Raw genomic sequence first — 21,999 nt, forward strand, 5'->3', positions numbered from 1 at the left:
AAGGCACAGACTCAACAATCTGAAGCAAGAGAAGAAGCGAATCGGATTATGACCCGTGCTGCCTATAGAAGAAGAGAAAAGGGAAAAAAGGGGACTTAGATTTCTGACTTTGATCGTTTAATTGAAATGATTTAACTAGATATCTGGTTAAGGTTGAAGTAATAATAAAAATTTTGTGGTATAACGGGTGGAGGGATTCCTTAAGGGAAGTTGGAAATGTTTTTATATATGATTAGGGCTATTTTCTCCTCTTTTTAGTGTTTTTTTTTCTTTCTTACTTTTGGGGGGAGATTGAAGGATTATACATGGGATATATTTGAGTGGTAATATTTTTTGTTTAGTAGTTGTTTCTATTTATAAATTTATATTTTAATGATACTATTAATTATATGAAATGAAAATTTTCTTTATGTTAATTAGGAAAGGATTATTGCTTAAATTACATATATAGATATAATAGTGTTTTTAATTATGTGAATTTATTTTTTTTTCTTTTTAGTTTGTTTAAGGATTAGGTAGATTATAAATTAGTATAGTTGTAATATTTTATTTAGAGTTAAAGGGGTGTGTAGATTGTTAGCATTATAATTGTTTTAATTGGATTAATGATTGTAGAAGAATTATGGAAATATGAACTTGATCCTGTATTCAGCTCCGGGAAGCCGAGGAGGGTATGGGGGGAAAGCTAAAGTTAATGTATTGTGTATATTGGAAGATGTATATTTTACAAAAAATAAAAATTTTTACAAGAAGAAGTTAATATATACCACTGAATTATCAATGGACCCAGACAACATGTTGTTTATTAAGTACTTGATCGTAAAAACAGAAAATTAATAAAATATTTATAAAAAAAAAGTTGTGGGTGCTCCATCACTGGAGGTTTTTAGGAAGAGACTGGATAACCATTTTTCTGAAGTGGTATAGGGCAGTGATGGTGAACCTTTTAGAGACCCAGTGCCCAAACTGCAATCCAAAACCAACTTATTTATCACCGGGTGCCAGGTGGACGTGGCTGCCATGGTCATGGCAGACTGGGTGGGCGGGGCCAGGGTGGCAGGGGCCAGTCCCTCGCCATCTCGGGGCACAGCATGCGTGCCCACAGAAAGGGCTCTGAGTGCCGCCTCTGGCACGCGTGCCATAGGTTTACCACCACTGGTATAGGGTCTCCTGTTTGAGCAGGGGGTTGGACTAGAAGACCTCCAATGTCTCTTCCAACTCTGTTATTCTGTTAAGTTAATAGAGGTGATAAACAACATTTAATTCCATAGAACGCTAGAGGGAAATTTTTAGAAGTAACATGTTTTATTAAACTGTCCTCATCACTCATTCATAAAAAACCAAAACAGAATATATAGCGAATCCAAGCACTCAGATGAACAATGGATCTCTCAGGCCTAGGTATCACTTATAGGTGCCAGTACAATTGAGATAATGGAACATCTCAGAAAAGAGAGCAATCTTATCTTCCTTTTTTTTTTTTTTTTTGCAGTTTTAATAATTTTTCAAATGTTATGGATTGAATCAGTTTAAAGTAGCAGACAAAATTATGTAATCATTGGCCTAGCATTAGACTCACTTAAAAGCATTTTTATTCACAAATTTCATGCAAATTGTTTCAATTGAAAACACAGAATTTTGAAGTTAATTGGCAGCATATGATACTGTTCTGAATGATAGAGGCCATTTGAGTTCTTAAACGATACCTACTTTCTTCTATCCATCATTACAGCTTGGAAGAGAAATTAAGAAAAAGTGATGTGTCCATAAGAACAGATTCATAGATTTCTGGGAGAAAATGCAGGAATCCGTTGCAATGTTTTCCTTTCATAATGTCTGTGATGAGATGTCTAGTGGGGAATAGTTATATAGGAACGTCATATTTGGCTGCTTTTAGCAGATGACACATAGAAAAAAGACCTAATACAGAAATAAAAATAAATGAACTTTACAGATGTCAGTAGATTCCAATATCCAACATTTTTCGCTCTCATAGACTGAGCTTGTTCTGTTTCTGTACTGTATGTTGGAAATAATCAGTTGTTACAAAAGTTAACTTTCAAAATTTGTAAGATTTGAGTTTTGATATTTTGAATATACAGTTTTCAATTAAATAAAATGATTCTGAGACATTAATAATTAGAATATTTAGCATCTTACCTTAAGTTATTGCATCAATAAACAACTGTCTCTCTCAATCATTGTAAAGAACTTTTTTTTAAAAAAGGCATAAGCCAAACATTGGGGTTACTCCCTTTTCATTAACCTTTTTCATGTTCTCATGTTTCTAGGTAATACCTAGCTCCATGTACCAAAATATTCTCCTAAAGACACTGAGATAGGCATTAATGCAGGAGGTTTTAAAGGGTTATACTTGCTCTGCTCAGATAGGCTACCTGTTGGCATACTGGCAGCAATCCAATAAAGCCCAATTATAATGCTCACAAAATTTACTAGCTTCACATCCACATGCTACACAGGACCTTTATCTCTCTGTCACCTGCATCCCCAGCCATTTCTGGCTCATCTTGTCCACCCTTTCTTGCTCAGCCTATTACATGCAGCACCTTAAATGGAAGGGCAGAAAACAGCAAAATAGTCAAGCCAGAGCTACTCAGGAAATCCATGCATTCTGCAGCCATTGTTCGGACTATGAGAAACAGGACACATTTGAATAGGCAGACAAGGATGGGAACTGACAGTGACGTCTTTCAGCAAACCTCAACAAGCTTGGCCAAGAGAAGACTGCATCTCCTTTCTGTGAAAAGGTTGAATGTTGTCCTTGCCTAGGCAACAGGAATAAGAATGCGCTCTTAATGCAGCCTCCACTGCCTGTATTGCTCTGCTGGCACTAGACAAAGACATTGCTTATATTCTCTGTTAGAGCTCCCATCAGCCAAGTCTTCCCCATAGTCATCTCATCTTGAGGCAGGATCAGGCACACTGGGGGCTTTTTAGCCAAATGAGGATGTGAGGTGATACCAGTCCTCTGTTCCTACCATGCTAGCATACTACAAGAGCTTAGGCAAATTGAAATGGTCTCAGCCTGCCTATTGCTCTTCTAGGGAAAGCTAGAAGGCCAAAATGGAACTAATAGCACGAAATTTAGAGTACTTTTTAGCAAGATTTATTACAACATAAGAGTCATGGTACAGTGATTCCAACAATATTAAATGCCTAACTAATATATCTCAATGCACATTATGGCAAAGGCTGAGATTTTCTTCTAGATTTTCAATAGAAATATAGGTTTGGCAAGGCAAAATTCTCAAGGAAAGCTGCAATATATAAACAGGTAGTAAATCTCACACTTACACTGATTTTACTTATTTGGTAATGAAACATATGCAAGCAACAAGCAAGAACTCCATAGATCAACCCTGAGCAACAGATATTCTCTTCCATTGGTTCTGTTGTATTCCTTGCTTTTATAAATAGAGGCACAGAATCAAAATCTCATGAAGTATTAGTACTGCTTTATAAAACCTTAGTAAGACCATACTTGGAATATTGCGTCCAGTTTTAGTCACCACATTACAAAAAAGACGTTGAGATTTTGGGAAAATTGCAGAGGAGGCTTCGTGGTATCCGAAGCAGAACATCCAGATTCAGCCAGAGTTTCATTCCATACAGCATTAACCTTGCGAACTCTCAAGGTTCCTCCTTCTGTTATATATTCAAGATGGACAGTATTTAATATTTATTTGCTACATATACTGTATGTAGGGATGTGGGTCTATACATATGTTGTTCATAGTATGTTTAGGTGTGTGTCATGTATGTGTTTCACTTTGAGAGCAGGCAACTAAATTTCATTTTTGATGTGTGCCATCGTGCCCACAGTATAAAAATGACAATAAAGGTTCTTATCTTATCTATTGGATTATTAAAGGCCTGGTGAGTAAATAATATGCATGAACTGAGTGTGGCTAGTCTAGAGAAAAGAAGGACTAGGTGTGACATGATAGTAGTATTCCAGTATTTTCCAAAGCACCAGAAGGCAAGACAAGAAACAATGGATAGAAACTAATCAAGGAGAGAAGCAATGTGGAATTAAGGAGAAACTTCCTAACAGTGAGAACAATTAATCAGTGGAACAGCTTGCCTTTAGAAGTTGTAGGTGCTTCATCACTGGAGGTTTTTAAGAAGAGACTGGACAGCCACCTGTCTGAAATGGTATAGGGTTTCTTGCTTGAGCAGGGGGTTGAACTAGAAGACCTCCAAGGTCCCGTCCAGCTCTATTCTGATTGATTGGATTGATTGATTGATTGATTGATTGACTGACTATATAACAGAACAGAACCATCCAACTTCAAAGCTCCCAAATGCCAAGTATCCGTTACTTCAGAAAGATGGGAGGAGAAACCTTGAATTTACAATAAATATCTTGGAATAGCTAAACGTTCATGATAGCTCTTCAGCATAGGAGACAATTAATAGTTGTATATGGCTAAATTTTGAAATACCATAAAGCCGTGCAAAATTGTGTCTGTTAGCCTTCTCCCAGATTAAGCTGGCTAATCAAGCAAAGCAGTGATGTATCAAATGATCTGTGATCCACTGCCCTATGCTGGTCAGAGAAGACTGACAACCCAAATGATTCTGTTTCTCTCTCTTAAAATGTGGACAGGTTGCCTTTGATTTCATAAATATTTCAACATTTCCAAACCATCTAAGTTTTTGGGAGTCACCAAAAATGCTGATCTTGTGTAGATAACATGGAATGAAACTTCAACTAGTAAAATAAATTACAATATACTATATCTGCATGTATTTATAGGCAATGGAAATAACCACATGCCAGACAACCTTCACAAGGTCACACAGTATCATTTTCAATAAAAAATTTATTCAGAATACTTAATACTCAAAATGATTACAGTCTAATTAAGTTTTCCTACTGCTAGTACTTCTTACTTAAGGAATTCTTCATGAATGTTGCCAATGGAACTGACTTCAAAGTTCATTTGAATGGTGACAAAATAATATATACTATTGTTAAAAAGGGTTTTGAAATATAGTTATTGTCATAATTTGCTAATAAAAATTCCTAGGATTAACAAAAATCCACATATTGCAAACCGTACACTAGAAATAAAAAGATACTTTCAATTACAATTTCCAACTACATTATTGGAGCAGCACTTTTTTTGCATTCTGTATCAATTACTCTGAAAATCTGCATTAAACAACTCAGTGAAAAAACCCCCACATCAAATCATATATTCCAGAATAAAAGCAACTTGAACCAGAATATTACATCAAAGCAATTGTAAAGCATAGCCAAATTATGAAGATGCAAAAAAGCAAGTATCTTTTAAAATTTCATATTATAAAATTATTTATCTTTTAAATATTAGACTTACTTAGTTTTAAGAAAATCCACCACATGTTTGAAATCAGCTACGCAATATTCTCTCTTCATGTCCATTAATACACTATCAGAAGCAGATTGAACTGGTACATGTAGAAAAGCATAGACTCTTGGATGGTTGAGAATTTTAGCCATTTCCTAGAGACATGAAAATAACATCAGTAATATTTTTACATACTAGTAAATACACTGTTAGTTTTCCACATCTCCGGCATTCAAAAAAAATGTGATGTATACATTTTTGAGTAAGACGCTCAAGTAAGATGGCACCAGATGCTCACAGCAGTCTAATTTGCAGTAAAAATGTATGCCCTTGCTCATTAGAAGATTGGTAATCTGATGCAAAGTAAAATGATAGAACAATAAAATAATAGAATAATAAAATAAACGAAGAAAGTACATCAATATGACTAATTAAAAATAGATGGGGGAAGGGAGAGGAGTCTGCTCTCAATCTAGCAATCACCCCTAGAACAGAAATCCCCCATTGGGTCAGAAATGTTAGTTTCTGTATATATTGTCAGCATAAATGTGGAATGTAGGACGCATAGAACATAAAAAGAGATAGCCCTCATTTGCTTATTTACTGTTGCAGGAGTGTGTAAATGAAAACCTTTTATATCAGAGTGCTTTCCAAATTGCCAGGAGTTCCAGCTAATTGCTACACCATGTGGCATGCACACTGTTGTGGAAGTTCCTTAGTTTTTTCCAACAATTCATGAAAGGGTGCCAATAGCTCCATGGAAAGGAACAAGTGAAAAACTCCAATTTGCAAATAAAATTCTCACAATACAAATCAGGTTCTGAACCAAATAGTAAACCATTTGACAATAACACTTACACATTGTAATCAAGGGAAAGAATAGGAAGTTCTTACAAATTCACTTCACAAGAATAGGCTTATATCAGTGATGGCGAACCTTTTAGAGACCGAGTGCCCAAACTGCAACCCAAAACCCACTTATGCATTGTCGAGTGCCGGGTGGGTGTGGCCCATTGGGTGGGCGTGGCTGCGGTGGTAACGGCAGACTGAGTGGGACTAAAAAGTTAAATCAATCAATTCCAATTTTGCAAGATTTTTTTTTTCCTGCGAGAAGTTGAAATTGACTGATTGAACCTTTTTTTTTTTTTTTTTGCACAAGGTGGCGGAGGCCTAAAGCGAAAAAGTTTTATAAAACCCAGCTGAAGGCCTAGGACTGGGGCGACGGCGCGCGTGCCCACAGAGAGGGCTCTGAGTGCCGCCTCTGGCACCTGTGCCATAGGTTTGCCACCACCGGCTTATATTAACAGAATGGAAGGCCTACTAAAGTGAATGGATGCAATATAAATATTAGGAAATGGAATCTGTATTATTGACATTTCCTTAATTATCCTTATCTAAAAAATGAATGGAATTATATCTTTGAAACTGGTCTAATTTTCACATAACATTTAAACACAGGTAAATGTGTTTTGGAACAATGTGATATGCAAAGTTGTTGTCGCTTATAATATATTAAACTATGTTTTAAAATTAATTTTGTGTAACCTGGACCAAAGCATTTGGAAGAGGGTTATAAAAATTGGATTGGAAAATGAAAAAGGCATTATAGAGAATGCATAGTGACCAAACATCTTTATCTCTGTACTACTAAAGAACTGAGTTTTTACATAAGAACAAAGAATAAGAAAGAAGATATTAGCTATTGTACCACAATCCATTTTTAGGCACTGTGTCAGGGCATATCTAGAAAAGCCATCTGTAAAGTTATCTGCTTAAATGAAGCTACAGATCATAAATGTTCAGCTGATATGAATCAAAGAAAGGGAGAGCAAAGAAATTCTACTGTAAATTTGCAGCAGCCTTGGCATTTCTCATTCTTCAAAGGAAAAAAAAATACACAGCATACAAAACTCCTCTCAATGGTCAGGGTTTCATTGGAATAACCTGAATTAATAAGGAAGATAAAAACCACAGATGGCATATGGCAGACTTTGAGCATGACTCATCTTGACAGGTGACATGGAGGCCTATGCATCTCATCATGTGCAATTAAGCATTTAAAAAGACACTGGCAGGTGTGAACAACTTCTTTAAAATACAGACTTTTGTATATCAGCTCCACACTCAGAAACAAGGTGCAAACATAGCAAAAAATAACAACAACAACAAAAAAGGAAAACTGTCTATGGTAGAAATCAAGTGATTTCTGAAGGAAAAGCAACAAAATCAGCAGAGTCAAATTTACCATTAGCATTTTTTACACTGTTGGATATTAATGATGATAAACTAGGCCTTTTCAAAATGTTTATTGTGCAAATGTATTTTTGATGATTCACAATGGCTTCAAGGCAACTCTGCCTATTTTTAGAGTCTTGTAATTTTTTACTAGCAGTCTTTAGGCTCAAAATCAAAACTTGCTTTAAGAACAGAATTCCTAAAACATTCCAGAAAACCTTTGAGTTATCGGAGAAGAATCACCACTAGCTCTCAACCACAAGCTGCATTCATACATTTTGCTAACAGATTGGGATTCTTTTAAAAAATGCTTTGGCTAAATGCGTTATGCACATTTATGCAAATGTGTTGTTATTGTTTTGTTTAACAAACTATGTTAAAAAAACCAGATTTGGTTTTGTGTAAGTATCTTCCCCAACTATATTTTAACAAGCACGTTAGTACATAAATAAATGTCCTTATGTCATGACCCTGAGAAGAACAAAGCAGTTACAACACTTAAAAAAGACAAAGAAAAGAATGAAAGCCCTTTTACTGAAACTTAATAGAGTGTAGATTTATTAAAATCTAAAAAATATGCATCTTTGACAAGACTAGATGACAGAAAGGCTTCAAGAAGGTCTGAATGCATCCCCTGCTCCTGAAATGTCAAGTGCCTCTTATTGATGTTATGAAATAAAAGCTATGGAAGCCTTCCCTCCTTAAGTTCATAAAGCTAAAGTATCTTGAAAAGACAAATAAAACGATGAAATAATGCATTATATATGAACTGTAGATTTAGGCTCTCCACAAACTCCTCCAACCTGTACTAAGCTTTACTTTTACCCTCAGGTCTCTTTGAAAGATTTTCAGTCATCAGACAGTTGAGATGGAGCAAAGATTGTCACCAGCTCTTTAAAGCAGCCCTGTGTTTTCCCCAGATATGGCTGTCAGCTGTTACACGATCCAGAGAAAGAATGTTCAGTTTCAAAAATGGTCAGTAGGTAAATGTATGAGTGCCCCCATGTGCTTCCCCTTTGTTGCAAGGTACTAGACTACAAAACAGTCTACATTCTTAAGGAATTTGCTAGCTACTTGACAATGTGCTAGGCAAATTGGATAGTAGCTTGATAAAATCTGAAGCAATACGTTTAGAAAACCAAATACATTTTTTGGATGTACCAGTGCTGTGCTTGTGTGCTACCTGGAGATCGATTTTTTTTTTTAAAGAAGAGTGGTTCCTGTTGCCTGTCCATATACTATGGCTTAATAAGTTGCATATCCTCGGTCAAATACAGTTTACTGAACAAGGAGTATCTTAAGGAAATATCTGAATTCTGTTTTTCTTTGGAATGTATTGTTTTCAGATAAATGCCACACCATCAGATGTGTCTGTTAATATTCTTTCCAGAAAGAGCTATTTATATCTTGAAAAATGAGGTTTGTTTGATTTTTCTCTCCAAGCGAACAATGAATGTCCTTAAAAAGCTGTTGACCAAAATTGTGTGAATGTTGAGCCACTTTTAACGCAGAAATGGACTAATATCTACAAAGAGATTCCTTTATTCCTTTATCTCCAGAGTCAAGGAGGTAGTGGTGCAGTCTATACAATGCCACTGATGTAAAATTGTCCTAAAAATGTCCTTTTTCATTCTTTTTATTGGGGGGGGGGGATAAGAATAGAAAAAAAATATGCAGGCTAAGTGACAGGCAACGAATAACTGAATAATGTTGAATGAATTTTCAGAAATGCTTTGAAATATTTACAGATTCATAAATTTGGTAGGCAAGGGTGCTTTGGGGATTTCCTGTAAAGGAATGTGTGAATGACCTTGGGGAAAGATGGCAAGAGATGCTGCCTAGGAAACTATCAGCCAAGAAATGCAGGAACTCCCTGTGGCTTAACAGTCAAACAATGAAATCTAGGAAGGGCCTGCCCTAATGAATCAAGCAGTTAAAAGTGATGGCAAAAAGCTTGTGCCTTCAGACTCGCAAGATTTTGTTAATGTAGCCTTACAATAAAGTTCATTTAATCCTGTTTTTGGTCTGGTTTACAAGGTAGGGCTGACACAAAATCCTACACTGTAGTTGTTAATAAGCAACTGTTTATGGGAGAGTGGTGCCATCCACCAGAGCTGTAGGAGGTAGGTTTTTACAATACGTGTTGAGCTGGAATTTTGATTTTTCCTCTGTTATTTCTAAAGGGGGAATTACTTTTAAAGAAACCAGTCTTTCAGAGGTTTCTAAGAATTGCAGAAAGGAAGTTTTAGGGATAGATATATTCTAGGAGCTGCAGACTGCATACCCTTGGAGTAATCAAACCACACCATTAACATGTATTTATATATAATGTAAATACTATATTTAGTGAAAAGTGATAAAAAGTGAATGTATTACTGAAGTTAGGTTTAAGGTAGATCTGTAAGAAACAGCAGACCAAAGACCAGAACAGCCATCTTTGCAGCTAATCTTCTGAAATGCACTGCCACACTCAAGATAAATAAGACAAGGAAACAGGTTACTGACTGCATACTGTATATTATATATAACTCCCCTTTGGAAATTTTGTATTACTTAAAAATTGAACTGACAGGTTATATTTTCCCCTTTTTCTTTTGGTGGGTCTTTATGCAGCATATAAATATATTATGTATATTTATAAACATGCAAATAAAGCCATTATGCATGTAAAAAAATGCAAAAGAAAAAGTCAAGAACAAAAACCAGTATTTCTGCTGCCGTTGTCTGATATAGATTTAAATAATCCCGCTAACTAATTCTGGTATGCATCTTGTGGTAAAATGTACTCCAAGAAGTTCAAAACAGCATAAATAAACTATGCAAAATCTTCTGAAGTATGTCGTTACCTATTAACCTGTGATGATTCATCTAAAAATAACATAGGTCTTGGGTACTGAATTTCAGAAGTGCCAACAGTTCAGTAGGAGAAGCTTCTAGAATATTACACAATCTTGTAAATACAAGGGGGCGGGGAAGTGTTAAATAGCAGCCTTTCCTTCAGCGTGATATTATATGGGCTACAATTTGCAGGCTATTCTGCCTTCAGTTTTGCTGAATGGTACTTCTAGCGTTTTGTAATCCAAACACGTATCTGCAGGGCATCAGCTCAGGGGAGGATCAGAAGATGTGCATGATTTATTTCCCCTGTGGCTTACACTTTTTTGATACTCCTTGACAATTTTGTTTATGAATTACTCCATCCAGAATGGGCCTCGTTTAACATTTTGGGTTTCGTTTCTTCATGAACTTGCCCACTGCTTATCAAAAGGGCACAACTTCTGATCCCCTCTTGTCTTGCATTTCGTGTTGTGAATGCAGTTGCAAAGGGGAGGCTTCCAAGCTGCAAGCTGTCAATTCCTGCATGATGTCAAAAGAAGATGGTTAGTCACTGCAATGGCTTCCCTTGTGAACCTACCTCCAGATGCTCTAAAATATACGGAGGATTTGTCATGCCGAGCCTTAGCATTGCTCCCTCGGGGATCACTTCAACTAGCTTCCACAAGAGAGTCGGGAGATCTGTGCCAATGTCTCTGCCATAAGCTCCTGTATCTTCGCTGGTCAGCCATATCTCGCATACTCCTTCTGTCAACAAGAGACAGACAGAGAGATAATTAACAAACCTGCTTTGGAGCTTGTTATTTTATTATCCAGCTGCTCACCCTTTTTAAAAATGCACTATTTCATAATCCTAACTATTATGCAGCCAGGCTGGGTATTCAATTGCAATGAAAGAGACATATCCCCTGGGTAGTGGTGGGTTACTGAGTTCATTTTATGAGCACCACAGTACTACAACAACGCTGTGAATTATTGCTTGAAAGTGATTAACATTCACAGCCAGTGACTAATGTGAGACGCCTTACTAATGCAACTTATAGAGCTTCTTTCCCATCCCGAGAAGTTGCTGGCTTATTAAGCCTTTTGAGTAGTATTGCTTAAGCATGTAGTATTTTGCACTGATCAATCTGCTAAAAAAGTGAGCTGACTAATAGTTTAGTTATAGCCTATAAAGGTCCCAAGTACTTGGAGATTAAAAAAAAGTCACTTGCTGACTAATCCAATTATTATTTACAGTTACATCATGGAACCTTTATATAATATTTACAAGACTATTAAAAATTGTTAATTACAGAAGACATTCAATGTCACTTACAGACAGAGTCATTTCAAGAAAAGTTTTTTTTTCCAAGCAACTGATACTTATATTTTCAATGAAGCTGCAAGAAGCACAAATATTTCAGTTGCACCATAAAATGAATAAAATTCTTGTACATTTCTTTCAATAAGTTATCAGTTCAAGACATTTGGTCATTTCTGTCTGCTGCCTCCAAATGCAATGTTATAAAAATGAGGCAAAAAAGAAATATGACAGTTAGATCCTTCCCATCAAAACTAGACTAGACTTCAACCTTGAAATGCCCAATATAAACATTTCAGTTGCAAACCTATTTTAATTGTGACTGTGTACATAAAAATCTGTACAGAAAAAAATAAGAGTTTTCAATTTGAAAATTACAGGAGGATCTAATTCTATTTTATTATACTGTACAAGAGACCTGTGTCCGACATTTTAGGGAAGGTACTGATATATCGGAGTGAGTTCTGGAAATCCTGCCTTAGGAGGAACAGTAGGCCATGTTTATTTTGGAGAAGATGAAGGAAAGATGAAATAACAGTCTTCTATGTGAATGGCAGCCACATGGAAGATGGAAGAGATTTATTCCCTTCTTTTCCAACCAGCAGAATTGGAAAGAATGTGTGGAAATATCAGGGACTGAACTGTATGGTCTTAGAAGAATTATCATCATTTTATTATTCATTCCTGGGTTGTATCCGAGTAGAATGAAATCCTGCCTTGTCATTCTAAATATTTGACCAATATTAAACAAGCTGATTTCAACATAGCAGCAAATTATGGTTCAAAGCAAAACAGAAATAATCTGCTGAAACATTAAGCAGAACTTTTTTAGAAGCCTATTGTTCCTGGCTTTATAACTCCAAAGAAGATAATTTGAATTTGGCCATGATAAAAACAATGTACTTATCTCCATCTGAATCAATAATATTGCCAGATACATTATACAGGATGGCAGAACAGTTAAAAAAACAGGATACAAAAATATTTGGGAAATCATGTAAGTAGACATTATCCACTGTTTTCCTATTAGAAATATTCGTGGAAACTCTGTGCTTTTCAAATGAAAGGTTCAGATTTATAATTTTTCCAACAAATCATTCCTCATTTTGACCTGTGAAGAGAGTTATGGTATGCTGCTTTGTGGATGCCAAATTAGTGTAAAAAGAATCACTATGAATAGGAATAAAAACAATATTGACATGGAAAAAAACAGCCTTGTTCGAAATCTACATAGGTGAGGATCATTAGCCCCCTGGTGGGTTGAAAATTAAATTGCATAACAAGGAAGCAGCTGTAACAGTAAATTAACAACAGGAATAACTTGTCTTTACTGCTCTGACACCAGGATATTAAACAAGGAATCTCTACGTTACATACAAATGCAGTATCAAATGTTACAGAATATTCTTATTATACATTCACCGTATATATACACACACCCACAAAACCTACAGACCGTTAGGCAAATTCAATAATAATTGATGTGACATTTCAATTGACAAATTATAGTGGCAACACAGGGGGCACACTTTCTTACCATTTTTTATGTTTAGCCTTCAATAATATCACAAAAGGGGAACAAAGCCATAATTTCAAGGTATTTTTATTTAGATTTAGTCAGGAAGGATTTTTTTTAAAAAAAAAATCTATAAAATAATACGTTATTTTGGGTAAACCTTTTGAAAACTCACACCACTTTTGGAGGTTTGCTGTTAAAATTTGCCATTTTAATCTTGAGGTGATCTTGAGATGTTCAAATACAACAGTGTGGATTCAAATGGTTGTTAAATGTGCGTGAATTATTCCCTCATTTGATATTGGAATAATAAAAATATGGATGTGGTTTCTGTGCTTCCAAACGTTGGATTTATAAGGAGATAAAGAAATTAAAACACTTATGTTGTCATGTTAAACAATAGTTTGCTCTCCCATCCATCAAAACTGCTTAGCAGAATTGATCTTCTTTAAAAACTTTACTTCCTTTTTTTAGAGCTAAAGTAACACAGCAATTTAACTACTACAGTACTTTAGAATCCAAATTCCAATAGGAAAACCTATACATACAGACTATCATCAACTTTTAAAGCCAGCCTGGAAGCTAAAATCTAGTGAACTTCTGCAAAACAGGGTCTTCATCCAATTCTTCATCAGGATGCTATGACAGGTAGGGTGACACAGAAGGCTGCCTCCTGGATCCATTAGATCAGGCATGTCAAACTCGCGACGTCACGTGACGTCACGCGACGTATCGGAGCTTTTTTGCCATTGCCGGCAATGGGGTGGGCACGGCTCCAGTATGATGAAACCGGCCCGCGGGCCGGCAGTTTGACACCCCTGCATTAGATGACATTGTTTAATTGACTGGTCCTAAAGCAAACCAAGCCATTTGTGCTGGACTACATGGGGCAGGAGGGTGCTCCAGGAGATAGGTAGTGCTTCAAATGTAGTACTTCATAGGTAAACCTTATCACTGAACTGCATTCAGAAACTATCTTACAACAGCGTAATCACACATCAGGGATATTATATGGGTAGAGCAAGACGTGCCCACCACTCTTGTGCAGGAGCATTCTGGACCAGATATAGTTTCCAAGCAGTTTTCAAGGGCAGTTCCATGTAGGGTACATTGTAGTAGTCCGCCCATGAGGCAACCAAAGCATGAATGACAGTAAGGAGTGTCTCTCAATATAAGAATGCATGCAACTCTTGTGTAAACTGTAAACTCTTGTGCAATGGCCTTCTTGGCCACAGCTGTCACTTATTCCTCCAATAGAAGATGAAAGTCTACGAAGACTCCCAGATAGTGCATCAATCCCAAATGCATCCAAACCTGTGTGGAGTTACAGACCAATGGATGCTGAAGCTGTATGCTTTGGACAACACAACAAACAGTTTTGAAACCATGCACTCATGGGAAGAGAACAGGAAGGTAGCAGTAGGAAGAGAAAAACTTCAGTCTGAACCAGAATCCAGATCATTTTTAAGCACCTTCCAAGGAACCATACAGGATTTGCAGAATGCAGCTGCTGGTCTCCCGAAACTCTCCTGAAAGCTCCCTCCTTCATCTCTTCAGGTGCTGACTTGGTCTTCCATGAACTGTTCTCTCTGCTTCCCCCCTTTTTTAATTTTCACAATTTTTTCTTTCCCGAAAATAGGTAGCTTGTAGTGTAAAGTAAGGAATGAATAGGAACTGCCAAAAACAGATGTTTAATCTCAGTGTTGCCCATTCTCTGAAAAAAAAATTGTGCAAAGGCAAAGATGCACCAACCCTGCACTTGGAATCTATCAATGTCCAGTGAACACACGTGTGGCATTGGTTGGAAGGGGGGGAAATGTGACTTATATACAGAGACAGAATTCAAAAATTCAGTAGACACATTCACAAGCGATCATAATATTTGAGATAATATATATTATTTTGCCCTGTCCATCTATATAAGACTGTTTTAAAAACACCTTCTGCTTCCCTTATTTGGTAGCTACATTTCAAGACTTTTAAGGGCAATTTCCAATATTAAATTATCCATATTTCCACAGGTGTGCATAGATCCAACAGAAGTGAAGACTGGATCCCCTTTTTTCCTCCAAACTTTAGTATCAAACATTTGGCATTCCAACTATTTAGAATCTGTTCCTATTATTTTTCAAAGTTATTCAGTGTAAAGTCATTTAATAATAATAAAAAAAGTTTAATTGCATTGCTTTATGAATGAGTTTGGTGAAATATCTATCTGCAACACATCCTTTGGATATTTTATGCAAACAGCTTGAATCATCTGAATTGTGCAATTCTGATATTTGCGAACACTGAAGGCTTAAAGTCAGTCTGTCAGATCTTTATCCAGTCATCTCTCCATCTATTCTTCTCAAGATCAGAAATATAGTGGAATTTCTCCAGTATTACCTGATATATACAATGCCTTTCTGGGAGGAGGCTCCGTGGTATCTGAAGCAGAACATCCAGATTCAGTCACAGTTTTGTTCCATACAGTATTAATCTTGTGAACTCTAAAGCTTCCTCCTTCCGTTATGTATTCAAGATGGACAGTGATTAATATTTATATGTTGCTTATATGTAAGGATGTAGGTCTATACATATCTTGTATATAGTATGTTTAAATGTGTGTTATGTATGTGTACACTTTGACAGCAACTAAATTTTATTTTTAATGTGTGCCAGTGTGCGCACAGTAAAAAATGACGATAAAGGTTATCTATCTTTTAACATTGTGTAGATTATATGTTTGTAAATGCAGAAAATACATTTTTCCTTAGATTATACAGCATAACAGCTTAAGAAAAGGATGGTCCTGTATTGAAAGACACTCTTTCAAAGACTACCAATCTCTGCACTTTGTAAAAAAAGTTGTTGGTCTTCAAGAAGATTTTTATTCCATGCCTTTCAAACAGTTTAAAGCACATTCCTACTAGTCCTTAAATCTGAAAAAGTAAACTAAATTCTCTATCAAAGCCCAAGACTATCTGTGAAACAGTAATTGTAGTGGCTAAAAGAGTACAGATTCTTCCCCACACTTTCTCTCTATGATTCTTTCTTAAAGCTTTACTGAAGCATCTGAAAATGGGAACAAGTGAACCTGTTGATCTTGTGTGTGTGTGTGTGTGTGTGTGTGTGTGTTGTGTATAAAAACAGAGGTTGGGTCATTTGGATTGCTACATCAGGGACATCTTTTTATATAATATAGTGTTTTTATCAAATATAGATGGGAAAGTTTATAACTTCTTGTAGACCTATTATGTAAGGGGAAGAGATATCAGATATTTTTAGTATATTGGTCAGCATTCAGCCAGGGTGGACTTTTTGTGTTTTATGTTAGAGTGAATGGCATGTTTGTTATTTATTTTTTTCTGGTTTTGTAGATATGTTTTTTTTATTTTTTTTATTAGTGTAGGATAGTTGATAATTTGTTTTCTTCTCTTTTTGTTTTTATTTTGTATTTTAACTTTGGAAACTAAAAAAAAAAATTGAAATGGGAACAGGATGTCTTCTACTGCAATGAGTGAAATTTACTGTAGGAAACCATATTGGAAAAAACCTGGCTGTGACCTTCACTACCTTCACCCCCACCCCATTCTTATCAATAATTGCCTGACCATTTTCCTATTCCTTTTTCAGCAGAGAATTCTTTTGGCAGTTTGCCATTCTCTCTAGAAAAGAGAAGCCTCTCTCCCATGTACCTTTTTAAAAGACCATCTGCCAAGGATAAGTCTGATTTTTAAAGCATTTGTCAAAAATTGCCCGCAGTCTCAAGAATAATTAATCTGAAATTGCCATTTCTGCTCATGCCTTCAGAATTCATTAGTGACATAACATTAGCCTTCAAAAAACTAACTCAGATATAGGTAGCGAGCTTAAAAAATATCCAACTTATTGAAGCTCATTGTTAAGGTTAATCTTGTTCTGGCTAAATTTTGTGAGTTTCGATTAACTGCATATCCTTAAGCTAAAACATAATAATTAGAGATAAATCCTATTTATGGATTAAGCAAACTAGTATGACAACTTCAGAAATGGCATTTGAAACTTGTACTTTCCAAAAAGCAGAAATCTGCTATAAAGAGCAAACTGATAATGATAGAGAGAGAGAGAGAGAGAGAGAGAGAAACCTCATGGAAAGAAAGAAAAGAAAGGGGGGAATATCTTCATCTGTTAGTGTCTTCTGCTTCTTTATACAAGGATTACTCTATCATAATTCCCAAGGCAACTTTTTTAAAAAAAAAATAGCGCCAAAATATCAAGATACAATGGGTCAAAAAAAAGTAACACCTCTCTGTGGTTGTGGAAACAAGGACAAGGCACAACTGAAATGCCCCATGTCCTCTTTTCTCTTTAAAGTATCGGACTCTTTAAAATTGATCAGGCTGGGATACCTAGAAAATAGAAGAAGGGCAAGATCTGAGAAGGCAGAAAAGGCCAACAGGTGAGCTTTGGCAATGACAGAAGCGGGCCAAAAGTTAACAGCAAGGAACATTGATTACAAGGAAACACTAAGAGGGATGTTGGCCAAGCAACTGCGAGAGGCCCCGGTGCTACCACCTTCACGTGGCCTGGATCCCTAATAAGTAAAAGTTCATATGCTGCCAAAGAAAGGCCTAAGGCAGAGTTTCCCCAACCTTTCTGCCTTTGCCGACCAGCTCTGGGGGGCTTACTTTTTCACGTAAGTGGCCAGCAAGCACACACCTCTCCGTTTGCATGAGTGGTTGGCACATGTGCCCACCGCTTGCACAAATGGAGCACATGTACACACGCTCGCCCGCTGCTTGCACGAGGGGGTAAGCATGTGTGCACGCTCGCCCTCCTCTTCTGCAGCCTGGTTCCGAATAGCTCATGGCCCAATAGTGGGCTGCAGCCCAGGGGTTGGGGACCCCTGACCTAAGGCACTAACTATTACTTAAGGTGAAACATTACAGGTAGTCCTCAACTTACGATCCAATGTTCTTTTGCTAAGCAAGACAGTTATGTGAGTTTTGGCCCATTTTATGACCTTTCTTGCCACAGTTGTTCAGTGAGTGACTGCAGTTGTTCGGTTAGTAACATGGTTGTTAGGTGAATCTGGCTTCCCCATTGACTTTGTTTGTCAGAAGATCGGAAAAGGTGATCATATGACACCAGGACATTGCAACTGTCATAAATACATGCCAGTTGCCAAGTATCTGAATTTTGATGACATGACCCTGAGGATACTGCAATGGTCATAAGTGTGAAAAATAGTCATAAATCACTCTATTTAGTGCCTTTGTAACTTCAAACAGTCACTAAATGAATGGTTATAATTCAAGGACTACCTGTAGTTTTCAGAAGTTACACCAGGTCTAGAGAAGCAATAAGAAGGCCCACAACAGCTTTAGTCATCCTTTTAGCATCCAGTCTTAGACTAAATCTAGCTATCTTCAACACGGTATGTGAATGACTATAGGGCCTGGTCGGATGGGAAGCCTAGGAACTAGCTTGAAGTTCTGGAGCAAATTAAGAAAAATTGAAGCAGAGTCTAATCTATCTTGATTTTACAAAGAAGAAAAAAGGGGGCAGAAAACAAAAAAATATAGAGATCTAAAAATAGAGAATAGAGAAGACTGAATTGTAGATAAGCAATGTAAAATAAGTAATTGATAACTTAGGAAATAGTGAAAAAGAATGTTTCTGAGTATAGAGAATTAGACATGAAATCCTCATTTTATACAATTAAAAGAACTTTTCTAATAAAGATTCCATTTATAGTAGTCCTCGACTTACAACAGTCCATTCAGCGACCGTTCAAAGTTACAACGGCACTGAAAAAAGTGACTCATGACCATTTTTCACACTTAAGACTGTTGTGGCATCCCCGTGGTCATGTGATCAAAATTCCGACGCTTGGCATCCAATTCATGTTTATGACCGTTGCAGTGTCCTGGGGTCATGTGACCACCTTTCGCGACCTTCTGACGAGCAAAGTCCACGGGGAAGCCAGATTCACTTAACAACCATGTTGCTAATTTAACAACTGCAGTGTGATTCACTTAACAACTGTGGCAAGAAAAGTGGCACAATGGGGCAAAACTGACTGAACAAATGTCTCACTTAGCAACGGAAATTTTGGGCTCAATTGTGGTCGTAAGTTGAAGACTACCTGGATACAGAAGATTTTACTCTCCCTATCGCCGGTGCCATTTTACAATTGAATTTACAACCTGGTTTGTTCTGGAACCACCGTGTGAGCAAAACAGGAAACAAAATTTTAGAGCCTTCTTGCTATGATTGTTTTATGAAGGAAGAAGTGAAGGGACTTTATGCATGGGGAACAAACTAATTAGTTATCATTTTGATATTTAATTAATGGAACATGAGAATTGACTTAGTTCTTCTACAACCCATTGATTAATAATTAATAAATAATTAATAAAATAAATAAGTCATTGAAACCGGATCTTGTTATTATCAATGGGAAAAATCAGGTGAACTGATTTCACTGCAAGAGTGAATTCCTCTGTAACAATTGTTGCCATGTAACAAAATTCCACACAATTTTTTTGGTGGAAAAAATCAAACTATTTCCATTTTATCTTAGCTTGTTTGATTAAAAAGTATTTAAGGTAAAAAACAAATAGTTTCCTGAATTAAGAGGCTAACTGTAAAGGAAAGGAGGTTTTAAAGACAGATTCTCCCTTAAAAGAGGTGTGCTATATATTTTTCACTTCAGTAGTAAATAGGTCTGTGCAATCATTAAATGCTAAATGGAGCATAACTATTTTTCCTATTCGAATGCAAAGCATTGTATTTGCTTATAAAAGAGGTCATTCTACCCCTATAGGGAGTTTTTGCTTTTGTGGCCTGGCAGTGTATGAACTAAGAGCCCTTTCTCACAGTAGGTAGCAAGGGAGGGGAAAAAAAAAACTATAATGGCTCACTTGATCAGTGCAAACAGTACAATAGCTACGCTCTATTAACAAAATCAGACTCTAAAGGAAACAAGACAGACAGAAAAGTCTCTACTGTTATTTTAACCAGTACTTCTAGATTATCATGTGTATACTACAGGGGAAAAAAAAAATCAGTTATATCATTTGTCATGATCTTAGTTTGGATTAGTTGGCCACTCTAAAGCTATAGGGAAGATTGAATTGCAGATGAGAAAAGGCAGCCTTTCCAATGAGCCAAAAATTAAGCATTTCCCATTAGTGTCCTGTTTATGAGGGGCATTTTAACATATGTGTGCCTGTTTGTGTGTGTGTGTGTGTGTGCGTGTGTGTTTGTATATACACATATATACAAGGACATAAGACACACGCACATCCATTCAGTCTCTCTCTCTCTCTCTCTCTCTCTCTCTCTCTCTCTCTCTCTCTGTGTGTGTGTGTGTTTCCTCTGTTTAATCATGTTCAATTCTTGGAGGAGACTGCCTGGAAAAATGCCTTGCAGTTTCCTTGGCAAGGTTTTACAGAAACGATTTGCCATTGCCTCCTTCCTAGGGCTGAAAGGAGGTGACTGGTCCAAGGTCGCCCAGCTGGCTTTGTACTTAAGGCAGAACTAAAATTCACAGTCTTCCAGTTTCTAGCCTGATGCCTTACCACTACACCAAACTGGCTTCATCTCTTTCTACACACATACATACATATGGGAGAGAATGATACGAGTTGATACGAGCTATTCTCCAAGGCGCCTGAAGGCAGGACAAGAAGCAATTGGTGGAAACTAACCAAAGAGAGAAGAAACCTAGAACTAAGGAGAAACTTCCTGAATGTTAGAACAATTAACCAATGGAACAACCTGCCTCCAGAAGTGGTGAATGCTCCAACACTGGAAGTTTTTAAAAAGAGACTGGACAGCCGTTTGTCTGAAATGGTGTAGGGTTCCTGCCTGGGCAGGGGGTTGGACTCGATGACCTCCAAGGTCCCTTCTAACTTTTTTATTATTATTATTATTATTATTATTATTATTATTATTATTATTATTATTATTATTATTATTATTATTACTATTACTACTACTACTATTATTATTATTATTATTATTACTATTACTACTACTACTACTACTATTATTATTATTATTATTATTATTATTATTATTATTATTATTATTATTATTATTATTATTAAAAGAGCCAGTGTAGTGTACTGGTTATAGTGCTGGACTAAGAGTGGAGGAACCAGGTTCTAGTACTCTCTTTCTTAGGCATAGAGGTCACAAGGGTTGCCTTGGGCAAACTACTCTTTCTCATCTCCCAAAAAGCCAATTAGGCTCTGTGCAAGCTGGCTGAAGAACAAACCCTCACTGCATGATGCACAGATAGCTTTGCCATGTGACCTAGGCAAAATGTACAAAGAAATAGTCCTGCATTCAGGTAGGTCAGTTGCTAAGAAAAAAAGAAGGAAGGTACGTTTGAGAGCCATCATTAATCTGAGTGCCTTCCATACGCTGTTCTTCATTGCCTTGCTTAGGACTCTAGGAGCTGGTTTAAGGCAGGGGTCCCCAACTCCCGGTCCGTGGACTGGTACCGGTCCGTGGCATTCCAGCAACCGATCCGCACAAACAAGCAAAGCCCCATCCGCGAGATGCAGACAGCACACAAAACCACACATCCTCTGGTCCACAGAAAAACCTCTCTCCAAGGAACTGGTCCCTGGTACCCAAAAGGTTGGGGACCTCTGGTTTAAGGGACTCACATTGCTCAAAAGATTGTAGAGGGTTGTGTTTTTTTTAAAGAAATAATAATAATTAAAACACTGATGAAATAAAATAAATGATCACATAAAAGGAAAAAGAAGAAA

At 36.7% G+C, this 21,999-nt stretch overlaps 1 protein-coding gene across 1 annotated transcript in view; it reads right to left on the reverse strand.

The window, feature by feature from the left end:
• Positions 1 to 21,999, reverse strand: part of CDKAL1 (CDK5 regulatory subunit associated protein 1 like 1) — a 297,422-nt gene that overhangs the window by 103,832 nt on the left and 171,591 nt on the right. Inside the window, exons 10-11 of the mRNA XM_015831691.1 lie at positions 11,008 to 11,174; positions 5,367 to 5,512 (exon numbers count right to left, since the gene is read on the reverse strand). Coding sequence (XP_015687177.1) covers positions 5,367 to 5,512; positions 11,008 to 11,174 — 313 coding nt within the window. The remainder of the gene's footprint in view (positions 1 to 5,366; positions 5,513 to 11,007; positions 11,175 to 21,999) is intronic.

Source organism: Protobothrops mucrosquamatus, unplaced genomic scaffold (genome assembly GCF_001527695.2).
Source record: "Protobothrops mucrosquamatus isolate PMUCROS unplaced genomic scaffold, P.Mucros_1.0 scaffold_275, whole genome shotgun sequence".
In the NCBI taxonomy this organism is placed as follows: domain Eukaryota; kingdom Metazoa; phylum Chordata; class Lepidosauria; order Squamata; family Viperidae; genus Protobothrops; species Protobothrops mucrosquamatus.